Source organism: Echiichthys vipera (genome assembly GCF_963691815.1).
Source record: "Echiichthys vipera genome assembly, chromosome: 15".
Lineage (NCBI taxonomy): Eukaryota > Metazoa > Chordata > Actinopteri > Perciformes > Trachinidae > Echiichthys > Echiichthys vipera.
Window position 1 is genome coordinate 17,584,237 of NC_139840.1, and position 27,320 is coordinate 17,611,556.

The 27,320-nt window shown below is 40.7% G+C and overlaps 1 protein-coding gene across 4 annotated transcripts; it reads left to right on the top strand.

Annotated features, from left to right (window-relative positions):
* LOC310957914 (transcription factor E2-alpha-like) lies at positions 1-26,107 on the top strand. Of its 4 annotated transcripts, none has more exons than XM_083928660.1 (20): positions 1-337; positions 4,164-4,260; positions 4,678-4,750; positions 12,918-12,991; positions 14,015-14,090; positions 14,761-14,801; positions 14,961-15,096; positions 15,750-15,799; positions 17,122-17,221; positions 17,620-17,756; positions 17,892-18,072; positions 18,185-18,243; positions 18,384-18,462; positions 18,937-19,013; positions 19,127-19,300; positions 19,471-19,582; positions 19,721-19,853; positions 20,833-21,071; positions 23,254-23,385; positions 23,504-26,107. In XM_083928660.1, the coding sequence occupies exons 2-19, from the start codon at positions 4,207-4,209 to the stop codon at positions 23,376-23,378; spliced, it is 1,920 nt and encodes a 639-aa protein (XP_083784786.1). In that variant the 5' UTR covers positions 1-337; positions 4,164-4,206; the 3' UTR covers positions 23,379-23,385; positions 23,504-26,107. The 4 variants fall into 4 exon arrangements, with proteins under 4 accessions (XP_083784786.1, XP_083784787.1, XP_083784788.1 ...); XM_083928661.1 differs by lacking the exon at positions 20,833-21,071 and adding an exon at positions 22,620-22,855; XM_083928662.1 differs by having other exon boundaries at positions 19,721-19,808.
* Positions 26,108-27,320: the final 1,213 nt, after the last annotated feature.

Sequence of the window (27,320 nt, forward strand, 5' to 3'; positions counted from 1 at the left end):
GTGGAGGCTGTTAAAATGTCTACTTGGAAAATGAAACGGCTACATTTTCTCTAACAATAAAGGAAACGGAGCAAGCGTACGAGTTATGGTTCGTGTCAGAAACGTGTTTTCAGTTTCGTGACGAAGACGACAACAACCAGACAGAGACGGACGGAGGAGAAGTGGTTCCTATATTGTCTTTTTTTCCTTATATTTTCATCAAGCCCACCACAGTCCGGACCACGGCGGCGGAGTGGAGTGGAGGGGGGGGGAGAAGAAGGATCCTATCCCTAACTTTGTTTTTCTCTCTTACTGCGGTCGTCGATTTCTCCCTGTTGGATGCCCTATAACTACACAGGTAAATGCGTGGATAAGTACACATTCATAACAAGCATGTCGTGTGTCGCGTTGTTACCGGAGTAATAATCAAGTTTTAAGCGCAATCGTTCAAGTTGTCACAGCCGGGAAAAGCGGGGTGTTGGATTTTTGTCGTCCCGTCGGCCCGAGCGGAGCTTGCAAGCGTTATACTACTATTACGAGTATTAGTAGGTTATGTGTGGTGGAAAATATTTCTTTGTTCACTTCAGTGGGCTATAACGTTGGCATATTACCCGAGTGAGTTATAACGTAGCTCCCCCCGGGATAATGCTGTCTGTAGTACCAGTATATGTCGGTTTTCGCATGAACGTTTAGCCGTTAAACGTTTGTTTTAGTGAACGGCGTAACATTCTTGCTTGTGGCTAAAATGGCAACCTTTTCCACCTGGTATCAAGATGTGAAGACTTTTCACAAACGGAGCTTAGGTCACTGTCGACCGTAGATATAAAAGCACTAAATTATACACTGTATGTAAAAAATAGTATAATAAATAAATAAATAAAATAAAACTATTTTTTTTTTACCTCCACCTCCTCCAACAACAAACCACTACTGTAACACTGTAGCTTCATTCGCTCCATGCTGTTTAAAAACACACTTTGAACTATTATTTCAAGAAACTTTGACTTTTATTGTCATTTTGTTGCGTTTTTGGCCGTTCAACTGAAACTTTAGTGGCCCGAGTCTTTGTGTTCATTAGTGCCCCATTCTCCTGCTCGACGTGAGGGGGAAGGCAACAGGTTTTTAGGCCCTTTTTTTAATTAAAGGTCCCGCAGGATTTTTTTTTATCCACCAATGAGACGTGAAACGTGGCGTTGATAACAAGACTATATCTTATTCGACGCCAGGATATGAGATGTTGTGTGGGAATTTGTTGTGCCTTAAAAAAAACTTTTCTCCTAAATGTGAAGGCCGGAGGTGGGGGTGCTCAAGACGAGCGTATGCAACTTCCATTTGTTAGGAGGGGCTAAAACACTTATCCCCCATTTTGACCTCAGCTCAGTGAGAGACAGAAATGACTAGATTGTGTTAGCATCAACGCATTTTGTTTTTTCTTTAATGTTATAACACATTTGTCATTACACGACAATAAATTGCGTATTACCCGTTGTGCCATTCTTTATATTGCTTGATCTTGCAGTTGCATCCTCCCATGTTTTAAAGAGTCGGATGCATTATATTGTTTCAACAAATTGTTGATTGTGTTTGGTGTTGTCTGCGGTTTTACTTCATTATGAACAAAGTAGTGAGATTGCTCACAATGTTTCCAGGAGTATCACTTGTAAAATGAGCCCTCCTGTATTTCATGCAACGTTGTCATACAGTTAGATACATTTTAATATGATGGGTAATACTAATGAAGTTGCCATGAAAAGCTAAAATTACTCAAACCAATTGTCTTTTTCGGTTTGGCGTGTATCCTGTACTAAAGTGAATTTTCAGTTGTGAGTGACAATGGGTTATTCCAGTAGTAAAACTGAAATACTATCAGGAACATCTTAGAAATGTACTTGAGGTCCTGCATCAGAAAAAAAAATCTAAACCCCCCATCTGATCTGTGCTTGTATGTGTTAGTTTGGCTTTATGTTCCCTTATTCACTGAACTAATTACAACAAAACATACATCTGAAGCAGCTCACAGTGGTCAGCTTTTGGTAAGACTGTCAGAATTGTTAATTTAGTCTCTTATAAATGTTATGTAGTTATAATTAAGTATAATTTTAAGTGCCTTTATGTTAGTGTTGGTGACAGAAATCTGCACCCAATTGCTCTTTTTGGTAAGTTTAGAGTTTAACAATGTGTTCGGTAATTCTGACAATTTTGTTGGTACTCATAATAATACAATGTATCAACATTTGCAGATGTGGAAAAACAGCCTAAGCAAGTTTAGATCTGTTTTTAGGCCAATTTAGACACAGGGTCAGAATCCCTCTCAATCGCAAATTTAAAAAATAATGACAATTGCATTAGCTGAAAGTAACAGTGGTGGCCACAGGTCATTCCCCATCAACACTAACTGAAAGACACTTTGACAACACCTCTGATAACAAACAAAATCATAACATTACGCCTTCCCTCAGCTAGTATTTACTGTAGGGCTTTAGTTTTCCAAAGTGTCTATGCTGGTTGGCCCATCTAATGTAGAAAAGATATTTAGACGTTTCACACATGTCGTCTTAATTTGCATTCGCTGCAGGCTGTTTATTTGTACTTGGTTGGTTTTAGAAGAAGCTGCCTGAGTCCAGGGCCCAACGAGTGCAGTGTGGCCCGTGGCCATGGTCACCCATGTTAGATGTGTGCTGCCAGAGAAACGCCTTAGAACTGACTCAATTTTTCAGTACTTGTTCAATGGTTTGATGGTCTGTATCAATGGTAGAAACATTACCTACAAAAAAACACTTTACGTCGATCCAGGTAATGTATGTCAGGCTTCCCACCATTTCATTTACTGAGCAAAGTGAACGCTTTGAGTCATCTGCCTGAATAATTACCTTCTGTGTCATGGTGGGAAAAATCAATATCAGAGTGACATTGTCATGTCTGGAGTTGTAATTATTCTAATGTTTCCTACAGCAAGATTTTTTTTTCACTCTTAACTTTTGCCAGCATCCTATTGGTTGTGACAACATTTTATTTACCAGCTTTATTGTTGAAATATGGGGACACAACAACAACATGGGCACTCAGACAAAAACAGGTCTCCAGTTTTACTATAGATCTCTCCAATCAATATCTCAGTGCATTTACATGCACATCAGTAACCCGAAAATGGCCATATACCCTGGTTAAGGGAATAATCAGATTATTGAAGTTCCCTACGTATACATGAGAGGGGGTTGAATGGATAATGACAAGAGTAACTCCACCTCCGGTACAGTAGGTGGCGCTCCGCCAACATACAGTTGCTAGTAATACGGCTTTATTTTCCGGTTTACCTTTGTCAAAATATCTTGCGAGGGGGAAATCGGCCGATTTTTGGACAGAATTACGACAGAAACTGGTCTTGGTAGTGATGTTACTTGCCATGGCGAAGTCCTCCCTCGGTTTAAAGGTAACGCTATTATTGTTATTTTTTCACATTGTTTTCTGCGCCGTTGCTTCCTGGTTTATTCTATTTCCGGGTTAAAAGCCACCGCCGCTAAGGGGGGAGGGGCGGGTTCTAAACCCGGCACATGCGCAGAGGAGAAACCCGATAGTAACCTGGGTATAGCGTTTACATGCGAGAGAACTCCTGTTACTAAAGGCGTTATCTAGGCATGTTAATCAGGGTATAAGAGCTCCGATTTTACCTGGGGTGTATACACCGGAATATGCCCTTAATCAGAATATAATTAGGTTTTTAAACTGCCTGTAAACGCAATGAATATCAAGTTGCCCATGGCACATTATATATCTGCTTAACTACACCTCTACCATAAACACATGATGATCAAAACAATAACAATAGACACATTTTTAAAACTGAATAGGAAAATATTACTTTTAAAGGCTAGTTAATAACATTGTGTATTGTGATATCCTAAACTATGAATGGACTGTTTCAGGGGAGTGAAAAAAAACAGTGAATGCATCAAACTGCTTGGTTTATATATCCACGTCTCTTCAAACCTATATCATCCTCCCTTTTGTTTTTATTATATTTTGTAGAAAGCAGCAATAGTCACAATATTGTCACATTTCTGAGGTATGGAAAAACACTTTGGTACTTGACTTTGGAAATATCTAGCTCTACTCCTGCATACCTTTTTAGTTTACCATCTTATAAATGGGCAAAATATACTCATTCTCCTTACCTCTACTTGTAGTCGCTTGCTGAGACTGAAAGGGCCAAGTGAACAGCAGCAGAGAATGGCTGCAGTGGAAACAGACAAGGAGCTCAACGACTTGCTGGATTTTAGCGCGGTAAGATCTCTGAAGATTGCTTGAATTGAGTGTGCATCCTTTACAGTTAATTTATGCTCACAGATAAATTACTTTAACTTTTTTTATTAAAAATAAAAGTTGTCAAACAGGTTGAAATGTAACATAATATCAGGGCATCCATGAATGGGTCGGTCAGGGTATAAAGGTTTACAGCGTGTACATTAGCCATCTTTTTACAAGACTGTTGTTGTTGTTGTTGTGTCACTTTAATATTAGATACTACATCAAAGCTGGAATGTGTAGATTGTTTCATGCCCATTGTAGCTGCTGGCTGAATAGGAGAGGATAGTTTGAATTACCAACTACCAATCATCAACACTTGCACAAGTGAAGAGGATACAACTCAGCAAAGTCTAAGGTGGACTACAGTTTACAGTTTGATTTCCCTCATTTCAGATGTTTGAGCCTCCAGTTTCAAACGGCAAGAACCGGCCAACTACTCTCGGCAGCAGTCAGTTTGGAGGTTCAGGTAAGACAAAAACAGATTATTTTCTTTGCAATTTTATTAACTTCTTTCTTTTTCTGACTTTATATTCAATTCTTATGGATTAGACTCTAAAAAATAAATAAAAGAATTGTCAGTAAAATGTTATATCAAATTAAAGAAAATGGAACTTTCCCCTCCTTCCTCTAACCTAAAGCTAGTGTTGAAATGTACTTATTGGTTTGTAATGTTCCCTAGTACATTTCCTGACCCCACATTCATTCATGGTGTTTTCAGTTGTAATTGGGTGGTTCTCATGAATTGTGTTTCAGATCAAAGTTTATTGAAAGGATCTTCATGAAAGATTGCCAGGTTATTTTATGTTATCTAGATCAAGCGTCATCTCCTCAACACTTCCTCATCTTCACCTTGCAGGTGTCTCTTCCCTCACCTTCTCAGCTGTTACCATTCTATCACTTAAAGACAAAGGCAGAGGGTGGGGGTTGATGGGAACAGCCCAATGTATCTCCCCTGCTTACTCTGTGACTGGGGCTACATTCACACCACTACGCTTTCATTCTAAGGGCCCGTCTGCACGAGTGCACGTTTTTCTGTAACCGCACATTTTTAGTATCGGTTAGGCCGACCATCCACACGCAGCCAGCTTAATCGGAGCCTGAAAACGGTCTTTTCTGTAACCTTGTCCCAGAGTGGGAAAATTTGAGAACGCCCAAGAGTGCTGCTGCATAAGAGGAGAGACACTGACCCTACTCTGAGTGACATGCATGTGAATGAATAAGGCTGACCATATATTTCTCCCTTTTCCCTGATGGTCTGAATAAGTCGCTAAATTGGTCACTAGTAGCTTTTTATAAATAAAGTTGCTAAGAAGGTCGCAAAAAGTATCGAGACAGTGCCTGAGGGCTTTGGTACGGGGAAAGGGCTCACAGCAGCACCCGCTGCTCGTTGAGGAAACTGCAAAGTGATTTGTGCATCAGAGTCCAAAAGTCTCCAATAACACCAGAAACAGTCACTAGATTTCTCTCTAGGGTGGATGAGGATTTGGGAAGTCGCCTGATTCAGCGGCTCTCCTGTCTCTTCTTCTCCGCGTTGGTGTATTTCTGTGGCAGAACAGCGCCACATCCAGGCCTGGCATGTATATTACAGCGTTGTTAGTCGGTTTTACAGGTTTCTTGTGGAAGCAGATATTTCTTGAGCTTGAGTCCATGTGGACGGAAAACCTTTTAATAACGGAGGAGAAAAAAGGTTGTTTTCGATAGTGTGGACGTATCCTAAAACGGTGTTTCACAGCAAAAGCAATCTCCGTCCACGCAAACGTTTTAGCTCCGTATCAGAAATAATCTCTGTCCATTTTAACACACGACCATTTGTGTACACTTGGCATGTGTATGCTAGTGTCAACAGTAAGCAGATTGTCTTAAGTTACACTGCAGTTGAAAAAATGGATGTTTAAGTTGAAAATACAACAATTACTTCTGAGGAGGATCAGCAATGATGAAAAGCAAGACTAGAGATATATTTGCCTGGACTGACGACAAGGTGGAACTGTTACTCAAAGTAACACGTTAGTATAAGGCCGTAATGGTGATGTAAAACATAGATTGGGAGTCGTTGCATAGCAAATATGGTGACAGATTTGAGCAGTACTGGGAACATTATATTTGAGCAGCACTAGGAACATTATTCATCGCCAGAGGAAGCCATGGCAAAGGGAAATGAGTACCCACACAAGAAGAATGAAATCACAATGTATGTCTGCCTACCTAACTGATAAGCCTGACTGACGTAGGTGTAAACACAGCCTGGAGTTTTCAAACTAAAACTGGATCAGCAGTGTTTCCAAGAAATGTTTTTTAAAAAGAAAACGTATTAGCATGTTTTTTGCTATGTTTATGCCCCGCGTCCACACTACCCTGGTGTTTCTGAGGTCCTAAAACGGAGACGTTTGAAAATGCTGCTGATCCGGTTTTAGTTTGAAAACTCTGGGCTTGTATTTTAGTCTGAACGGGCAGAAGCAAAGACCATTGGAAACAATGACGCAGACACCCATGTTCGCTTTGTGATTGGGTCTTCAGTCACAACTTGTCCTACCCCTGATTCATCACGCCCCTATCACGTGACCCTTTTACGTAAGAAACACCATCAACCATGACCACCGGTGGTAAATTTATCATGGATAATGAATTATAGGCGCTTCTGGCCTTGTTGTTGAAGCTAGAAGATATGCTGCAGTTAAATTCAGCAGTTTATAATGCTACTACTGCCTACTGGTGCAAGAGGCAAGCTTTTGTTTGAGCGATTTGTGACTTTTTCCCTGTCCAGCGGTGTTCAGCCTCGCCGGCATGTGTATGCTCAGTATACGTGATTGGTCTGCGATATGCAATTTCAGACATGTCAGCATGGACAGAGAGTAGTGCTGAAACTGTGCTAAAATGCTTGTGAGGATGGAGATGAAAATTTAGTAGAGCGGACGTAAGTGTTTTCCTTGTGCTGCGATCTTGCACCCTATTTTCCTCTTCACATAACTCATTTTCACCTAGAGCCATTACCCATACTCGTCATCAACTTTACCATCCTAGCCCATAAGTCAGTTTCAAGACATCCATGCAGGTTACTATAAACAAACACCAAGATCAGGCTGTTTCTTTTATTTCTTGGTATGTATAGGTCCTTTTGTATAGCTGTCATAATTAAAAACTGGTTAACTTTTAAAAACACATACATTTCCATCTCTGTTCCCACTGTAGCAGATCCACTTGCCCTACATGAACATTTCTCTGCCACCCTTGCATCTCTATAAGTGCAATAGGTCTTTTGGCTGGCAATAGAAATGAAACAGGATATTGAGGCTAAGATGAAAGAAAAGACAAGCGATGGCTGGGTGGAGTAGAGGGGGCTCTATGTCTTCTATTCACTTGAGAGCCACTTACACGTTCTTTTGTCACGGCAAGGTGTGTGCTTACAAAAGGAACACGTTGATGTTATCAATCCAACGGCTGCTCATGGCATTGTCCCTCAACCTTAAAAATATACTCCACCCAAAATCTATCCTTATGCTTGAATTCATGTTATTAACTGTGGATTCCTATAGAGAGAAGTTTTCACAGCAGAAAAACAGGCCATAGAAATGTGTACAGCACCTTGCACCCCTTTTCTGCTGTCCATCTGTCCTGTCAGTATATTCCTGGGTATGTAGTTGTACTTTGGAAAAACAATGATTGTTTGGAACATAATGAGCATATGGATGAACAATGGAGAAATAGATCATGAGGCCGGAGCTGTATAAAACGTTTCTTTGGTTGTTTGATAGCTACTCCTTTTTCCTCTGCTGTGAAAATTCATCACCCTCTAAATCTGTTGTAACTGACAGGATTTCAAGTTGATCACAGTTGATGTTCTTTGTGAAGGAGTAAACTGGGACATTTAACACCCTATAAGCTTACAGAGGGTTAGTGTGAAACAGCCTCATGTCTGAGGGCGCACTCACACTGTCCATTCGTACCATGCCCTGTGCTTTAGGGTAATTGCTCCTCCCCCGCGGTCCAGGCCTGTTTGTACTGACACTACTGGAAATTATCTGAGCTGCGGCGTGAATGAGTATTGCTTATACGTCATCACCCCTCGGAGACTTACTTTTGTTTAACTGTTTTTGAACGTTTCTCCACGTTTTTCCAAATCTGCAGCAAACACTCCTCCCCATCAACCACTGCGAACCGTTCGGCCGCATCTTTTTAAATGTCCGTTGCAGGGAACTGACGCATATACTGTAAATAGACATCAGAACTGCCGTCGACCTCATGCTCGTACATGTGCGCATGCTCGTGCTGGTGCATGTGCTCGTGCATGTGCAAACTTGCTTTACAAAAGTCCAAAGCTCCCAAACTGGCCATAGCCGGCAAACGTGCCGTACCTGGGCGCGGAACGGTAGTACTCACTTTAGCCGTGAAGCGTGCTTGGGCACAGTGCGGATGGACAGTGTGAGTGCGCCCTGAGTGTAAGCTGCTAAGTTCGGGCCAAGAAGCAGGTAGCTTAGCTTAGCATCAAGACTGGAAGCAGAGGTAATGGTTTGTCTTGTCTGTTTATAAAGCTCAGTTATCAAACTAATCTCATTTGTTAAACTGTTTATAAATATAAATGCAAAAACAACAATTTATGGTTTTAGGAGTAGTTACATGCTGTAACTATTTTGTGGTAAACAACTAATGGACGCAGCGACTGTCTGAAGTCCTTTCGTCAGAGTGATGTTGCCAGGTTTGGTACCACAAACCCTGTACAGAGACCCCGTATCAAAACCTGTGTTCACTGATTGTATCTGGCAACCCATGCTGCAGGCAGAGCCACAGCACAGAAGTGAACAGACTGTTGTTTATCAAGAAATAGAACGTACCTTTCTATTTGTTGTTGTTTTCACATTCCTGTGTGTGTCTTCTTACTCTCAGTAAGACCATGTCTTTCTCTAAAGCTTCAATTATTCCATGTTGCAGAAGGCCATACGTTTTGTGTTTGACACATCTGCACTAGGATAAGTCGGAGCAGTACTGCTGATAGGATAATTGAAATCATTTCAAAGAAAAATGCACCTCAGCGTACGATGATCAGTTAAATGCCTTTCTGTTTTTCTGGTTACCAGAGCTGAGTATCAAAGAACCTGAATTGGTCAAACGGTATTCCTGCTTTTTGTGGAGCAGCTGCCACGTGTTTTTCTAATAGAGCCAGTAGGAAGCCTTTTTTTCACCCACTATGGTTAAGGTTTGGGATATGTGGAGGTTTAACATGCGTGGCTATGGGGAGCCTCCCTTTTTAGAGCCTCCAGTGATGATAATATCTCTCCTCTGGTCTTATGTGCATTTTCAATCCCTTTCACTAGTCAGTTAAAGTAATTTCCCTGCACTTTCGTTTTTTGGCCTCTGGAAACTGAGAATCCTAAAATGTATTTTTAAACTTTGGTAGGGGCTGAAATGCAGAAGGGGAAGAGTTTAAGATTTGCATGAAATGTTAGCGTTTTCAAACAGATGTGTTAGTGAATACAAAGACTAATGGATGTTTCAGTCACAGGTAGATTTGCTTTTATGAATTTATGGTGCATATTGCTGTTGAAATGTACAACATTTTCATAAAGTGTCAGAACTAGGATATGTGTAAGCGTAGTCTGTTGTGTTTGAGAAGTCTCTAGTGACTCACAGGTTAAAACAACTCTGCTGGTGTTATTGTACATTGTTCTGTATTTCACTTACAGTGTTCACTCTCTTGAGATTTGACCTGACATCATGCTTTGTGTCTGTGTGACTCACTTTTCCAAAGGAAGGAAGAAGGTTTGTAGACAAAACGGCACACTCAGTTATAGGTGCCTGGGGCAGTGTTCACGTAAAAACCAAGACATGTCTGCAAGTTTGGTCAATGTATGTGCCGGGCTTTTGTTGCTCGTGAAGCCCATGACTCAGGCTGGCTGTCTGTTTCCAGTAACTCTTCCTGTGTAATTATAGACTAGCCATGCTTAAAGGGGCGTTGCATGCTGGGAGGAGAAGTGCATTGGGGTTCACCAAAGAATTTGTCTGATGTTACTCACCATTTTCTTAATTTTTCTTTCTTCAGTCCTGGTAGTCTGTCTAAGTACTGTATGACTTTGGCACTTTCGGTGTTGCTGATGGAAACCGTTCTGTAAAAATGTCACCAGATTCTGTCATTTTGTCACCCAAATTTGATTTCACATTAACTTTTGTAGAAATCACACTTATACAAGCAGCAGGGTGATCTGTTGTGCAGATGAAAACTACAACAGGCGTGAATAAGTCGAAAGGAATTGTGTGGTGAAAAAAGAAGCAACATATTACAAACAGAAAAAAAACTTCAAAGAAAAACAAACGACTACAATAAAATTAGTCTGAATAAAGGAAACCAAGCTGGAGATTCCTAGGCAGAGTCAACAAACATTTCCAATTTAACCAAAAAAAAAAAACCATTGTGCATGTACAAACGTCAAAGTATTGTGTTTCCACCACGTGTTTTATATTTTAAACACATTATGATAATGTGATAATGCTGTTTTATTATATGACAGGGAGGGGTATAGAAACATAATGCGTAAGTGGGTACAAACCTTTTTTTGTTGCTGTTTCAGTAAAGACAGGGATGCAGACATATTAAATCAGCAACCTGAAACGAATGACACAACGAGGATCACAAAAGCAAGGCTCAAGAAAAACAACTTAAAAATGGCACGCCTAGTTTTTCTGGACCACATTGATAAGATACACTAAATGACCAGTAAACTTAGGCTATATTCACATATGCCCCCACATGAATGCTTTGAAGGCAGTTACTTGTTTTAAAGCTAGCTGATCACTGAATGCACTGACCTGCAGCAAGGTTCCTTTTTAGGATATGTTGTAAAATAAAGGCAGCGAAAGGGTCAACTCATTAAAGCAACAACACATTTGTTAACTTAGCAATGCTGTGCGGTCACATTAAACTAGAGAACATTGTTCATTTCACCATTATGTGTCAGACAGTCACTGAGACAAGGTAACATCACTGTGGTGTAGTGCTGGGCAATAACCCGATATGTCATCTTATCCTCTTTCAGTTAAATCGTATTGTGATGAAACTGTATGTAAAGATATCATGATACACAATTACCTCATCCAAATTGTTAATAATAAGCAAATTGTAACTCAAATATTTCATAAAATTTTTTGTTTTGTCTTTGTTTTTCTTATTATCAGTCACGTGTTAAACATTTAACACATAGTTCTATTCCCTCAGGTGTGAATATTCACATTAATCCTCACAGTATCTTTCCACACAATCCATTGATTCTTCATACATAACACCTGTTAATCCGACACTCAAGTTCCTTAAAAAGAGTATTCTTATACAAGAGGGGTTGTGTGTTAGTTTTATGCAAAGTGCTATATGCACCCTGCTATTTGTGGAATGTGACAGTTCACATTTCTTTTTCTACTGACTTACAATCCTCACTTGTTACAAAGAGGGTAAAGAACACTGCATTGGTGTCTCGCTAATTAACTTTATATCTTTTTTTGACTGTTCAGATATGCTGCATATTTCTGAATACATGGTATTAGGTATATGTAGGTGTGTGGCAGTTGAAATCCTTTTTATTTTGGCAGTACCTTGATTGACATTGCAACTGACTTTCTTTAATTTAGTATTGATAACAAAATGTCAGGAAGTGTAATGCAGTCTCAAACGCAAAACAATGAATTTGCCTTTTCTTGTCTGAAGCTTGGGTTCTGATGACTTACAGCGGAAACTAGGGGTTCTTGCATTTTCTTTATCGTCTTTGATTGACATGTAGAGTGACAGTCAGCCATAGAGAGGGGACAAGACATTTGTCTCCTTCATCTCTTATTCTGCTGGTGTCGTGTGTATAGATCACAGTTGTCACGGCAATCTAGCAGCTCTCAGCGCTGTGGACCCATCAGTCTGTTCTACTGCTGATCTTGTCATGATTCTAGCCCGCCTCTACCCCCCTCCCCTCTCCCCTCTCCGCTTTTTAATTAGACAACAAAACAAAAATATGAATATTCATAGCGCTGAGCTTCATTAATATGCACAATTATGCAAATCAGTACGCAATTAAGCTTCAGCTTTTCCCCAGAGATGCTGTGTTGCAGTACGAGAGGAGATTGAGAGAAAGGGGACGGGCAGGAATTTCTGCTTCAGCAATCTTTAAAATCACTCCTTTCAACACACGTTCACCTCTGAGAGCTGGAGTGCTCTGGTCAGGAGATGACGGTGTCAACAATGTAAGATTGAGACCTTCAGCATGCGTCTGTGTTAAGGCAAAGGTGTAGGCTAAATGTGAGAGAATAGATAGGGGACGAAGGACTGTTGCCATGGAAAATGTAAAGGAGTGGAGTGGGAGAATGAAGAATGTCGAGGATTATTCTGGGAGCCTCATACTGGGTGTTAATTATTCAAACTTCCTACAGCTCATATCCACGCTATGTGACAGTTCTGTCACTATGCTGTCTCTATGTGAGCTGTGAACTGAAGCTCTTCAATTTAGGTTACTCTGAGCAGCCTGAAAAACCTGTATCAAAGCAGGTCAACTTCGTCATTCTCTGAACTTAGACTTAGTTTTGCAAAGCCTGAGAGTAAATCCTTGTTAAGAATGTTTCTGCCTTTTCTATGGTTAATAGCCCTAACCCAGTTCTTTGTCTTACAGGTATAGATGAGAGGAGTGGGTCCGGTCCCTGGGGGCCTGGAGAACAGAACAGTCCATCTTTCAACCAGGGAAGGGTACGGTTTATCCTTACTTACTACATAAGTTACTACATGGCTTTGTAGATGTCATGCTATTGAGGGAACCAGAACACAAGTGTGGGTGATCATGTCAGTTAAACCGCTTCTGCACAGAAACAAAATGTATGATATGGGATAATGAAGTCTTCTACCTGCATTTGACCATTGATACAGCACCATTTTGGTCGTAGGTAAATAGTAAGTTACCCACCCATAGTTTAATACACTTGTCTGCTCCGACTTGAGGAGTTAACTAGAAATTGAGATATTATACACCTAAGGAGACATTTGACACATGATCTATGAACAACAGTATACACTTATTTATACTAAACAGTGAAATAATGGTGCAGCAACACATTACACAATATTATGAAGATTGTCTTTCCAGAGGGAGTAATGCACTAGCTTTGTTACAAGTATTAGTCATTAGTCCCATTAATCTCTTTATCTCATAGATCGTGGGTTTGCATTTCTGTGGGTATTGTGAGTCCACTTGTTCAGCTTAAAAAGCCTTAATAATACCATCCAGATTCTTACTAATATCACAGAAGATTAGATGTGATGCATGGTGCAGATCCTACTGGAATGATCTACCAGGATTTATTTGCTTTATCTTATATCACCTTTTGCACATGAGTCGACCATTCCGACAGACATGCTAACCTGTCCACACTTTTAACTTCATCTTCACACATACTTTTGCAAAAAAAATGTGAGCTTTTTATTATGGATTTCTATAGTAATCCGGTAGTGATCTTATAGTTACTCTGTTGCTGCTGAAGAATCCCATAATAACCCTTTCATCCCAAAACAGAGCAGTGTCAGACCTGCCTAAAAACTAGGTCCCGCATACGGTGTCAGGGCCAAGTTGGATAATCTTTTGTTGACCCATTCACATGAACACACAACAGTTTTTCTTACGTAGCCGCCTTAGTGTGAAAGCTGTGTTTATAATTGGATTTATTTATTTAACTATCTATTTTTACATCCCTAACATCTCTGCTGTCTTTCTCTCAGGGTTATGGAGAGCAAGGCCTTTACAGTGAGCAAGAGGGCATTGCCTCTGCCCCCTTGTATGGATCAGGGATTGTTGGTAAGAAGGTTTAAATTAAACTAAGCTGTTGAAGCATAAACACCACAACTTTCACATCGTCTTTTTTAAAAAACCAAAGAGGATTGGGGAAATTTGGGGCCAGTGTTTCTAATAATATGACTTCATGACAGAAGAACATGCCGATTGAAATGCACAAGTTTCATCAATGGACTGTTTGACTGAACACAATGAGTTCTTTGTTTGAGGGAGAAGTCGTTCGTAGGTTAGACACTAATGTACCACTTTAGGGCAAGACATATTTATGCTTAGGTGGCAATGGATGAAGGGAGCAGGGTAATCAGGGAGGATGTGGAGGAGGGGTTTTTTCATGTGTTGTTGTTGCAGTTTGTGTGTTCAGTGCGGGGGTGGGGGTGGGGGGGTGTAAAGGGCACCCATGCACAAACAAGGCTCTCCCTTGGGACAGTGGTAGCCTATAGCTCTCTTCTGTTTAACTGTCATGGGAGGGGACAGAGGTTTGGCAGAATTGCCCCTGATCCATTTATAATGGGCCAATTTGTTGTTGTTTTGCTGTCCACATCCATAAATACCACACATCATCATATACACTCACACAGCAGATGGGAGGCACCCAAATGGAGAAGGGGGAATGGCCAGATTGTGATTTAATATTGACATAAAAGCCCAATTTTATATTCCTTTCTCTTAACAGGGAAGGCTGAGCGAGGACCATACTCGTCATTTGCAACACAGGTAAATCAGTCACAAGTATCACCCCTTCTGTCATCATGCTCTTTTAAGGAAATTCTGTCTCTTAGTCAGTTTCATGTTCCTATACCATTTTAAAATGACCGCTATAATGGTTTACTTTGACGCTGTATGAGCTTATGCTTCTTTCTTCACCATCTCTAGCCGGGCTTTATGCCCAGTGAGATGCCCATGCCCAGTCCCGATGCCCTCTCCCCGTCTGGCCTGAAATCCAACTCCCAGTTTTATCCCTCCTATGAGGGAAGCAACCCTCGCAGGAGACCCTCACAGGAACCCATTGGTAAGATTGTAAAGAATGATTTCAACACAGTCATTAAGTTTCATTTCAGAAAGGTTTTTCTTTGTTCTGATTTATATTTAAGTCCATCTATGTCATCAACTCTCCTGTCAAGGTTTTATAAAGTATTTGGGAAATCTCACTGTATTAATTTACTACATATACAGTATGAAATTAGCCTAACATCCATAACACATTAATTTCTGTGACATGAGAAAAAATTTTATGTTTAAAAATACAAAAACTGGCAAAGCCACGAAAAAGCCACGCCACTGAAGACACACCTTTAAGTGGGTAGTTGCTGCCTTGGAAAAGCCCATCCCTGCCGAGTCAAGTCGAGCCGGTACCATGCGGTGGAAAAACCCAAACAGATCGGTTCAGGTCCTCCAGAAGGAAGGGGGCTGCAATAAATTCCTATATTGCTGGTCATTTAGTCACTTCTGCAATAAGTGTGTGTGTGTGTGTGTGTGTGTGTGTGTGTGTGTGTGTGTGTGTGTGTGTGTGTGTGTGTGTGTGTGTGTGTGTGTGTGTGTGTGTGTGTGTGTGTGTGTGTGTGTGTGTGTGTGTGTGTGTGTTTGTGTGTTTGTGTGTGTGTGTGTGTGTGTGTGTGTGTGTGATCATGCTCATGTGTTTGCCCTCTGTCTTCCTCCCCTCAGGACAACAGCCAAAAAAGATCAGGAAGGTGCCCCCTGGCCTGCCCTCCTCAGTGAGTACTAGCATCCAGAAACGTTGCACCCCTGAACTATTTCTCAGCCTTTGCAGTCAGTCCATGGGAGCTCATGCTGTTATGTTTTACGCCCTTTTCACATTCCATTCGGCATCTTAAGCTTCTCCTTGGCTCGCAAAGCAGGAGAATAGCTGTGAAACAGGACATCTAGCTCTTACAGCTGTGTATCTGCACCACAGAAGTAAAAAAAAAAGAAAGAGGGATGGGGGTGGTGGGGTTGCGAGCCACTTACTCACCCAGTCACTCATTTGCAGCGTGTATTTATTGTCCTGTTGTATTTGTAGGTCCGTTACTTTATGGCCACATTTCTTCCCCTCTGCCAAGTAAACCCGGTAGATTACTGAAGGGAATTCATACTGGGATTTGATGGTTCGCACTCCACCTCTTTTTTTCCCTCCCACTCTCGCTCTCTGGGCACCCTATTTCCTCCTCTTCTCTGTTTCTTCCTTCCCCCCTCCCCCTCCTCTCTACCCCACCCCCCCCTCCCTCTCCTTCCCGCCGCCTCCCTCCCCTTTCTCTCTCTCCCTCCCCCATCCCTCTATCCCAGCTGCCAGTGGAGTTGGCTGCCATCCAGGATTCGGCAGATGGTTCAGTAATTAGGAGTGCATCTCTCCATTCCCTCTTTTTCCTCTCCTTTTTCTCTCTGTTTAATCAAATTACAGAAGAAAACTTTAGTCCATTCGGATATGAGTTTTGCAGACGCAGTTTGATACTTGCTCTTCTTCTAGAATAGTCTCGATTGAGAATGCTGTGGCGGTTCAGAACATTGGTTCCTTAGTACCCATTATACGATGCACCAAATGTGACTACATCTCACATTGTGTGGTCACATCTCACTGTGTTAAAGAGTGTGAATTACGTATCCGTAAACCATCCTATCCTCAGTGTGTTTCTGTTTAACATGATAAAATCTAAAAGTCCTACAGACAAAATCCCTGACACTGCACATTCAATACAAACTGCTCAGTGCTCCAGTCTGTAGACATGTTGCAACAGCCTGTTTATTGAATTAAGTAGTAAAACAAGATCGTAAAAATGTATTGCATCCTAAGGAACACATGCTTTAAGAGCTGAGTTTAATCTAGTATTTAATGCATTTATCTTTTTTTTTTGTATAAAAACTTAACTCGGGTCCAGATACTATTTTGGGGAGGGAGAACTTTCTTATGAGTATCTAAAAAGAAATATGGCATATTATCTACTGCACTTTGTTCATGCAACAAGTTAGAAACACTGTATGGTTTGTTAACAGTAACATGGTGATTTAAGTTTACAAGCACTGAACTGTGTATCCTTTGTAGGTGTATGCATCAGCCTCAGGAGAGGATTTTAACAGGGACAATGCTGGCTACCCGGCCTCCAAGGCAGGAAATGTCTACCCGCCACCATTCTACATGCAAGGTCAGTCTCAACAAGATTTGCCTTCAGAGCCTCCCCTTGTTCATTGTGTTGGGTTGAAAAGTTCCCTCTGACTGATACACTTGTTGTTAATGTGGGTGAATGTATCAGACACCTAAAAAGATAATAGTGATGTGGAATATTTCTTTATAGCCAGTACGTTTGTGAAATCAGCCCTCCATAATATCCTAATGAAAGTCTGAATGAACCTAGGTGCTGTAGCTGTATCCCAGTGAACACCCTGTGGTGCCTCTGTGTTGAAAATGCATCACAGTTGAATGAAGTCATCACAGTAATGTGACATGTCTCATATGTGGCCTTCATTGTCTTCTCATCTCCTGTGGCTGGTTATCCCTCGCCCTTTCTTGCTCCCCCTTCCTCCGCTGGATGCACCCTGACAGAAGGCCTCCACCCACCCTCTGATCCATGGGGCTCTGCCAGGTCGATGGTTCAGCCTGGTTATACTGCCATGCTGGGCAACTCCCCCCATCTGAGCCAGCATGCTCCCTTCACTGCCATCAACCCCCAAGACAGACTGGTGAGTTGTGCCTTCGTACTTTGGTCTTGTTTTTTATGAAGGCATAATGAGGTCTTTGACACTTTTTGACTGATGCACCATTCAGGGCTTCTGTCTGGTTGTGCATTTAAATCACGCGGTGTCTTTGCTTCCCAGAAACGGCAGCCCCTGCCCCTCTCTCCCCAAAACTACCCCATGCATGGCAGTGAGGTGAACGGGGCTCATCCCGCTGGCTTCCACTCTGGCCCCCACTCTGGCTCCCACTCTGGCTCCCACTCTGGCCCCAGCAGCTTTGGAGTCCCCAGCCACACACCCCCCATGGCTGACACCATTATGGGTAAACCCTTTAATGTGTGCTCTTTTCTTTGTGAAAAGTGCTCTTTATGTTACATAACAGAATATTTATTGAGCATAGGATCTAATTGAAATGCTTTTTTCTTCCCCAAAAGCCAATCGAGGAGCAGTACCTGGAAGTTCAGGCGATGAGATTGGAAAAGCCCTTGCATCTGTAAGTAAACACAATACATATTTTTAAACAGTTCTTTCACACAAGACGTTAAATGTTATATATTACATTTTATAATATAATAGATATAAGGGAATAAGTAGCATTTAATTGAATTAAAAACAAATTCTTCCTCTATACAGATCTATCCTTCAGACCCACACAGTAACACCTTCCCTCCGTCTCCGTCTACTCCCTCTGGCTCTCCCCAGGCTGTATCAGGTGAGTGAATAGCTTTAGTCATTTTTTCCTGATGCCTCAAGGTGAGCTGGCTGTTTTGTTGGTTTGACATTTTCCTTTTGTGTGATGATAAAATCTTTATAATGAAAACAATGTGGCTCCATCTATTGAATTAAAGGTGGTAAGTAAGTAAGTAACTATGTAAGACATTATGTTAATATTCTTTATTTCTTGTGTATTACTTTCTCAATATATCTATCAATGTTGATGTGTGTGTTATAGCCACAGCGGATATTCGATCAAATTCTGAACAATAAATCAAGTATTTATAATTTGTTCTATAATTTTGATCTCTAGTCTATAACTTATGAGAGAGAAATGGAAAATACATTAGAAAATAAAGAGGGTTGGTTCACTTCCCCATTTGTCTCTGCGCTGAGTCCCCGAATGAGCTCATCCGTAAAGGCGGACTAATGTACCTACAGTAGCAAAACCGCGTGATCTTTTTTTTTCTAGGCTCTGCATCCCAGTGGACTCGGTCCTCTGGCCAGGCCACACCTTCACCCAACTTTGAGGGTGGAATTCAGTCCATGGTGAGCCAACATGTCTTTTCGTTTTCATATGAGGGATGCAAATATGGCATGCTACAGTTATTCATGCATCACCTTCTGCTGTCTCGTCATCCATTATTCTTTATTCTCTGTAGCCAAATAAAATGGAGGACCGTCTGGATGAAGCTATCAATGTTCTTCAGCGTCACGCCAGCGGACAAGGAGGGCCAGGCCTGGCCGAGATGCACAGTCTGCTCTCGTCTGGCTTAGGGTTACCTCCAGCCTTCACCAGTGCAGCACTTGGATTGGCCAGTCGCCTGCCAGGACTGGTGAGATAAATGAATCGCTGCACAGGAAATCTATCCACAAATTACTAAATGCAGTTAATAGTAATAAAAGTAAAGTGAGTGAGTTTGGTATATCTGTTGTGTTGCTCTTATGCTAGCATTACAAACTTCTTAGAAGATCATTGAAACACTGTTAAATTGTTGTCCTGAAGATGTCCAACCACCATGAGGACTCTGCTGGTCTGCCCTCTGGTGGAGGACTTTTGCATGGTCACCATGGCCCTGCATCTGCCCAGCCAGGCTCTCAGCCTGAAGGTTTTACTGGTGAGACTTTCTGTTGCTCTCTACCCCTCTGTTTATATTTCATGCTTGAGAGGATAATACTTTGCCATTATTGGATGTTAAGTTCTAGGTTCTATATGCATCTTATTCAGTGTCCTTGTTTCTGAACTCTCTGTGCAGGCTTGTCCGGAAGCCAAAGTCGCTCCACTGGTTCTGATATCAAACGAGAGGACAAGGAGGATGATGAAAACTGCTCCATCACCGACAGGTCAGAGGACGAGAAAAAAGACGTCAAGGCCCGCCTTGCAACAAGGTGTCTAAAACCTTTTTTTTCACACATTTATACTCATTTATCACGGCATGAGATTTCATGGCATATAATGCTGCTGTGGTTTAAGTTTAATATGTGTATGGAAATGGTCTTTCAACCTTTCTTGATATGATTCTTTATCATTTCTTATTTAATTGAACACATACTTATGGGCACTAGACTATTTAGATTAAAACAGGCAATTTTATTTTTTAAATTTGTGCCCCACTTTTTCTTGCGTGGCAAGAGACACTGACCAGTTAGTAATACATTTGTGTTTCTTAAGCTGCTTTTCCTGGATTCTTAAGTAGAATAATCATCTAGATGGAGGTGTCATTCACCTTAAAAAAAAGTAAATGTGGAAATGGAGGATTAAAGAGGAAACTACATCATCAAAATACCAAATCCCATTTTATTTTTTAATGCAGTAGGGAGTTCAAAAAATTTGAATCCACATCCAAGAACATTGACCTCAGAGGCCTCAAGACTCCTTTTCCACATCTCACATCCTTGCAAACATATTAACATCTGTATCAAATATAAAGGGTAACGAACAGAAAGCACACTAAACTTGTAAGCAAAAGAAGAGCCAAAAGACAATTTAAAAGCCAATGATTAGATGAAAATCTGTTTTACAGATTTTATACAAGAGCAACACTTCATAAAATGGGGCTCAAACTTGGCAGTAATGAAACAACAACACTGCTACAGTTGTCAATCAAATCATCTTACATGCAGCTATTTTGTCAGCAAGTTTCAGCTTAAGTTATTATTAGTGAACTGTACTCATACTGTTGTTTCATTCTCCTCATCTGCCATTGGCTAGTCTGGATGATGAGGAAGACGATTGACAACACTGCTACAGTTGTCAATCAAATCATCTTACATGCAGCTATTTTGTCAGCAAGTTTCAGCTTAAGTTATTATTAGTGAACTGTACCCATACTGTTGTTTCATTCCCTCCTCATCTGCCATTGGCTAGTCTGGATGATGAGGAAGACGATGAAGATCTACCTGTGGAGATTAAGGCTGAGCGGGAGAAAGTGAGGAGGATGGCAAACAACACCCGTGAACGGCTACGTGTGCGGGACATCAACGAGGCTTTTAAGGAGCTGGGCCGCATGTGTCAGCTCCATCTGAGCCACGAGAAACCGCAGACCAAATTGATCGTACTGCAACAGGCCGTTAACGTTATACTCAACCTGGAGCAGCAAGTTCGAGGTCAGTGGGTGTCCACGGAGGAAGGAAGAGGAGGGGAAGGGCCTCTTTACAAAATAAAACTCCCACAGGGCTTCACTTCCCAGCTCCTCACATGTCCCGCTAGTCATTTAAAGTATTTAAAATTACTTGTCATATATTTGAGTTGTGCTGTGATGGTAAACACATTATTATGACTGCTTAAAACCAATGAGTTAAAGTGCTTTTTGCAGTCCATTCTAAACATGATCAACAAAATAAGGACATGGGACAAGGAAATGAAGCTGTGTGACTGTTTTTAAGACATGCCCATTCTCCAGTTCATCTTCTAAGGTTTTCGTCCTCTGGTAACACATACAGGACTGCTGTTTGGTCTGATGCAGTATGTGTTGCCTTGTCTTATAATTGGCCGTCTGTTTCCACTGTGAAAATGCTTACATGTCTCTCTGCTTCGCCCTTCGACTGTATTAACACATCTTTTTGTGTGCTCTTTTTCCACTGTTGCCTCACTCACAACTACAAAGTCATTTTATTTTGAAATACGTTATTTTACCATTCTATGATGTCTTTTATTTTAAACCTTCCACTCATCGTGTACCTTTGTTCAGTGTTTGTTCACCGGCACCCTGATCAGCATGAAAGCAGGGCTTAGTCATGTGTATTAACACACACTTTGTTTGGATGTCTCTGTGCTGCCTGTCCCAGCCTTCACAACACTAACCCTTTGATTTTGCCATCCCAAGACAAAGCTTTCCATTTCGCCATTCACTCCCCTTTCCTCCGTCATTTTCTTTTTACAGATATCAACAGTGACCTCCTCTTCGTCACATTCAGATAAATACATCTACTGCTGATGTATTTAACACGATGCCTCAGTCTCTCTTGGCTTTTTCTCTGTGGCTCTTTCTATGTTGGCAGAGGGTGTTGCTTCCTCTCTCTCCCTCTCTCTCTCCCTCTCTCTCTCTCTCTCTCTCTCTCTCTACACATAACTTCTTTCATTCTGCTGGACAGTCACCATATCCCCTCAACTTCCATCCTGGACCCCAATGACAAAATAAATATTGGTTGGTTAGACTCCAGGACAGATTAATTACCTGGTCGCTCGGGTCGACTGTTGTATCTTGATATCCAATATATTTGTTCTTGGCTTGAAATAATTTAGTGTTGCGCTTGCTCAACCCACAACACTTAAAGTTGTGAGTGATTGAGATTACATGCATTTCTTTCACAAAGATGTATTATTTATAATTTACATACCGTAGATGAAGAAAAAACTGTTCCCACCCTTCCACTCCCTCTCCTGCAACACAGCCCCACTCCACTGAGGTCTTCTTCTGCAATTCCATTGGTGTCATCTTGGGTGAAGAGCTTGAGATTAGCATCACAAATATAAAACTATTTTCCAGTAACAGTGCAAGGATTCTTAGGAGGGAAAAATAGTTTAAGCAGTTTTATTGTATAAAACAGTATAACTGCAGTTTCAGTGAGAACATGTAGTGCAGGTTCAGCGAGGGCTGTAATTTGGGTTTGTTAACCAGCCCCTCCAACTCCCACTTCTCCTCCTGGCTGCAGCGTTGTCTCGGTGACCGATGAGAACATGACTGCCGAGGAGAAGGAGCAGAGGGAGCGTGAGCGCCGCCTTGCTAACAACACTAGGGAGAGGGTGCGCGTGCGAGACATTAACGAAGCCTTCAGAGAGCTGGGCAGGATGTGTCAGGTCCACCTGCAGAGCGACAAGGCCCAGACCAAGCTTATCATCCTGCAGCAGGCTGTCCAGGTCATAATGGGCCTGGAGAAGCAGGTGCGAGGTAGGTCAGCCAATACAGGAAGATCTGATCCACATAGACTACCAACCATCTCTTGTCATAGCTGGACTACCTATAGGAAAATCTCTTACTTTACTTACTTTTGTTCTCTCTTACTGTGTGGCATTCACTTTCTCTTTGCTATTTGCTCGTATCACTTAGAAAAATGGAGGAGAAAGGGAGAATATATGAGGAAGTATATCCCTGCTTTTCTGCCAACACCTGCAATTCTCAATTTACTTTTCATTTTCGGTCCTTTTCCCCTTTTCTGTTCTCTCCCTGTCTATTATTTACCTTTCGTATGTTCGAAACTCTGCTTTAATGTCTTAAACGATTTCTCAAGAATTCCCATACTTCCTCCCTTACCGGTTTTAATCTATGTGTTGGTCCTTGTCTCAAAGAGCGTAATTTGAACCCAAAGGCTGCCTGCCTCAAGAGGAGAGAGGAGGAAAAAGTTTCAGGCGTGGACCCCCAGATGCAGCTTGGTGGGGGTCATCCTGGTCTCGGAGGAGATGGACATATGTAATTCTCAGGTCAGTCTACAGAGTTTGTACAGTGGGATTTGTGGTGCCTGCAGGATAATATAATGAACACTCGCTTGTTTTTGTTTTGTGGAAAGATATTCATTAATTTTTCTCCTTTCTCTTCCAGTTCCTGTTGATTGTACAGCCCTTAGAACACGTGGCCTTAATCTATCAGTCATGCATCTCAAGTGTGTGTTAATCAACTTTTGGAAAGCACACACGCACACACACCTCATTACTGACAAAGCAGGTGGCCACATTCCTGACTATGAATACAAAAGTAACAAGCACACTCTTACAGAAAGAGGGGAAATGTATTAATCTGAACACGACAACACTTTGAACCGAGGACACCGGTTTGGAGACATGGAAATTGGACATAAGGACATTCTTGTGATCATGTTTTTGTAAGACATTTTGAAAAATCGCTTTACATGTTGGGAGCAAAACTTGTTTGGATCAAATGAAACTTTTTGGATCAACTGCTCGTGTGAGCAGAGTTAGGATTTGTATTGTTGGATGATTATTGGCATTCCCATCTGAAAAGCAGGTCTTACATTCTTCACAGGGAGAGAGGGACACCTGGGTTCATATCTTATGATTGAACAAACCCATTTAAACATGTGCCCGAAAGAGGCCTAATGCATAGTGTTAAACAAAATAGCCATCATTATTATCTTCTTCTGTGAGGACTGAATTACAGAGGTAGGTTTGGAGACATCCAGCAACTAACTTGGCACTCAGAGAGCTGACTACTTTTGTTTGGTATGCTGGTATTTCTGGATGTTTTTGTTCTTTTTTTCTTTGTATTTCTTGCTTTGGCTGAAAAGGTGCCACAGCCACTGACTCACACATGTGGTGGGTTGTTTTTTGTTTATTTTTAACTGTTGATCCCTGAGTCTTATCTCGTTAAGTCCTGTACATCTGTTATGGTCACTGCCGTGCAAGTGGAACAGAAAGACTGCCGGAGAGAGACCCTCCGCCGACACAAACACGAGCAAAGACTCCATACAAATCCAGAAACCACTGTGTTCAATCAAACGTGCATATGCACGTCCCAGTTGGTTGGGCTCGAGCATACAGATGTCATCCTCATTGCTCAGCTCCTTTACCATCAACGAGTCAGTCAGTCTCATCCATGGGGTCAGCCGGTGTCACATCAGCCTGCCCCTGTCAAAACATACCTAAAGACTCTGTTACAGCATGATGAACCTACTAAACTTAAGTCTCGGAGCAATTTGTACTGTGGTATATCACGTTTTGCTAGAAGACAGAAATAATTGAGTATTGAAAGGGATCATGAGTGTTCCTGCTGCCCTGTAGAGAATTTACTCGCCATTGTCGGACTTGTTTTGGTTGTTGCTGTGTGTTGAGCATTTGATGTTTTGTTTTGTTTTTTCCTTTTGAAAATTGCAAAGCCTGTTGTAAGGATCTTCCTTTGTAGAATTGATTTATTATTGTTTTTTTTATTGTTTCATTTTTTACATTGTAAGATAGTTGTATGAGTTTTGTTTTTATCATATGGAATGCTCTTTCTTTTTATTGTTTAAATGTAAGACGACTCAGTTTAGATTCCAGGAACAAAGTGAGGTGTTTTCTCTTATGCCAGGTGCTTAGAAATGTTAGAAATGACAAACTTATCTGGCTGTAACATCACATGTTGTGATATTGCTTTCTTTTAAAAACAAAAAAAAATGCATGTGTCAGGCCAGTTGTAATTGGATTATTCTGGTGTTCGCAACAGTTTTTCTTAAATGAAACAATATTTTTCTTCAGCACACCCCCCTCTCCTCTCCCTGATGTCCAGCTTTCTGATGAGCCTGTCGATTAGTTTGAGGAAGGGGCAGTAGGGGCGGTCTGCACAATCTGCAACATAATTCACTTTCGTTATGATGTGACGCATAAAATGAATCAAAAAGGGTGGCCTTAGTCATTTTCCTGACTTTGGGAGTTTTGATAATGGTTACTCACCAGTGCCTGAATACTTCTCTCCTACATGGTGGATGATGTTGCATTTGGGGATTTCTAGGTTGTACCTTTTTATAATACAGATGTATAAAAACATATATACTTCAGTAACATCTGACAGTGTCTCAGAACATATAAATGAAGAATTACATTAATTGACGCTGACCGCCTCAGTGTCATTAAATGTAAGATGACTAATAACCTGGTCTTCACCTGTGACGCTGAAAACTACTTAAAATGTTTCATCTTTTATGTACTGATTTTGTTGAGTATAATTTTGTCCTTGACTGGCATGTGCATTGATATGTATGTACAGCTGTATGATATGTCAGCTTTATCATTGTAAGCTGATACTGATATGTAACAGTATTTGGTTTTCCACATTTCATCATTTCATAACAGATCTTGCCCCACGGACTAGCCCCAAACATTATCTCCTTTATCAGTTACTCTAACCTTTTCTGCAGAAAAACGTGGTGTTGTGATATGAAAAATCTTTTATTTCTTTATATGAAAGATGTGTCTGCAGTATCCAAGGATCAAAACATGAATCTGATATTCTTTGTTAACCTTTCTGTCCTCCACAACAGATGACCTGCTACAAATCTCTCTGTCTTCACTCATGTTTGGGGACAACATCTATGTAGGCTATGTCCTCAAAGTGCCTCCAGTTTCCTATTTTTTATATATAAAGTAGATATAGAGAACTGTTGTGTATATAACAGTAATGTAGCAATAAATGTGCCATTTTTAATAACAACTACCATGTTTATCCTATGTCTTTTTTTAACCCATAAATCAACCACCATTCAATATTTTGTCTGGGAAATTTATCCAATTGGGACAGGCCAATCAGGTCACAGCAGTACCATGATGTGTCCACTGTGGGGCAGAAATGAGCTGCACTTTCACCTCACACTGCCAATAAAGTACACTGCACTCAGTGGAGTACACACTGCAGCTTCATTATATTGTGTGCAGAGTCTTAGGAACACATCAGCGCTCCTGAAATACCAACAAGTTTTCTAGGTGTAAATTAGCATCTATTGGTTCGAATAAACATACATATAATTAAGGGGGTACATGTAATACACATTAGATTTTACCATGAAACTTCCCAATTTGATTACTTGCATTCAGAAAATGATGTAATGTTTTTTGCATCAAATGTTCTGAAATTGTTTAAATGAATAAATATGGCAATATCATATTGAATAGGCGCTGATTTACATACACTTACACACCAGAACAGAAATCTGATTATTGGATAAAGCTAGGTTCAAAGTTACTGTTACAGAGAATTTGGGATATCTATTTATATCATTCCATGAATCAATAAATAAGTCATAACTTCGCCATGACATAAATCCGTCTAGGTATAAAATATAAAAAAACACTGTTAAAACCTTCAGAATACAGATAGAAATGCTACTTTAAAAAATACAATTGTGGATACTTATATTTAAATTAGTTAATTCTTAACAAACAGAGTTGGAATAGTACAATGAACCGTCCTTGGCAATACAACCAACAAGCATGACATAATAGACACATAAAGAAGGATGGATAGAAAATAAATAAATCATTTTTTTTAAAAACCTTTTGAAATGTTTTCAACGGAATTTCATCGCTAGGCAACAGCCTCGGTCCTCGGTAACTTCCTGTCAGCTGATGTCATTCATATTATACAGGAAATTATTCATATATACAGGAAATAAACTAGGACTGTTTTGGAATATTTATGTTTACATCTTTTAAAAGGTCTTTAGAAATTTGGCTTTATTTTCAATAATGTATTTTTATGCAAACATAATTCACTAAGAATAATAACTGTATTAATTACTAAAGCCTGTGCGTCATCTTCCATAATTACACCAAAAATCCCATCTGGCTTTTTTGGTTCAGAGAAATAAGAAATGTAGGAAAAAAACAATAATGCAAATCTGCTAATGAAACTGTTTTTTATGTGCTTTTAT

Excerpts from the sequence above, each read along its gene's own strand:
- LOC310957914 (XM_083928660.1), top strand. The coding sequence starts at position 4,207 with ATGGCTGCAGTGGAAACAGACAAGGAGCTCAACGACTTGCTGGATTTT. Across the intron at positions 15,097-15,749 it reads ACCCTCACAGGAACCCATTG|GACAACAGCCAAAAAAGATC; the intron begins GTAAGATTGTAA and ends TCCTCCCCTCAG. Across the intron at positions 17,222-17,619 it reads GCCACCATTCTACATGCAAG|AAGGCCTCCACCCACCCTCT; the intron begins GTCAGTCTCAAC and ends GCACCCTGACAG.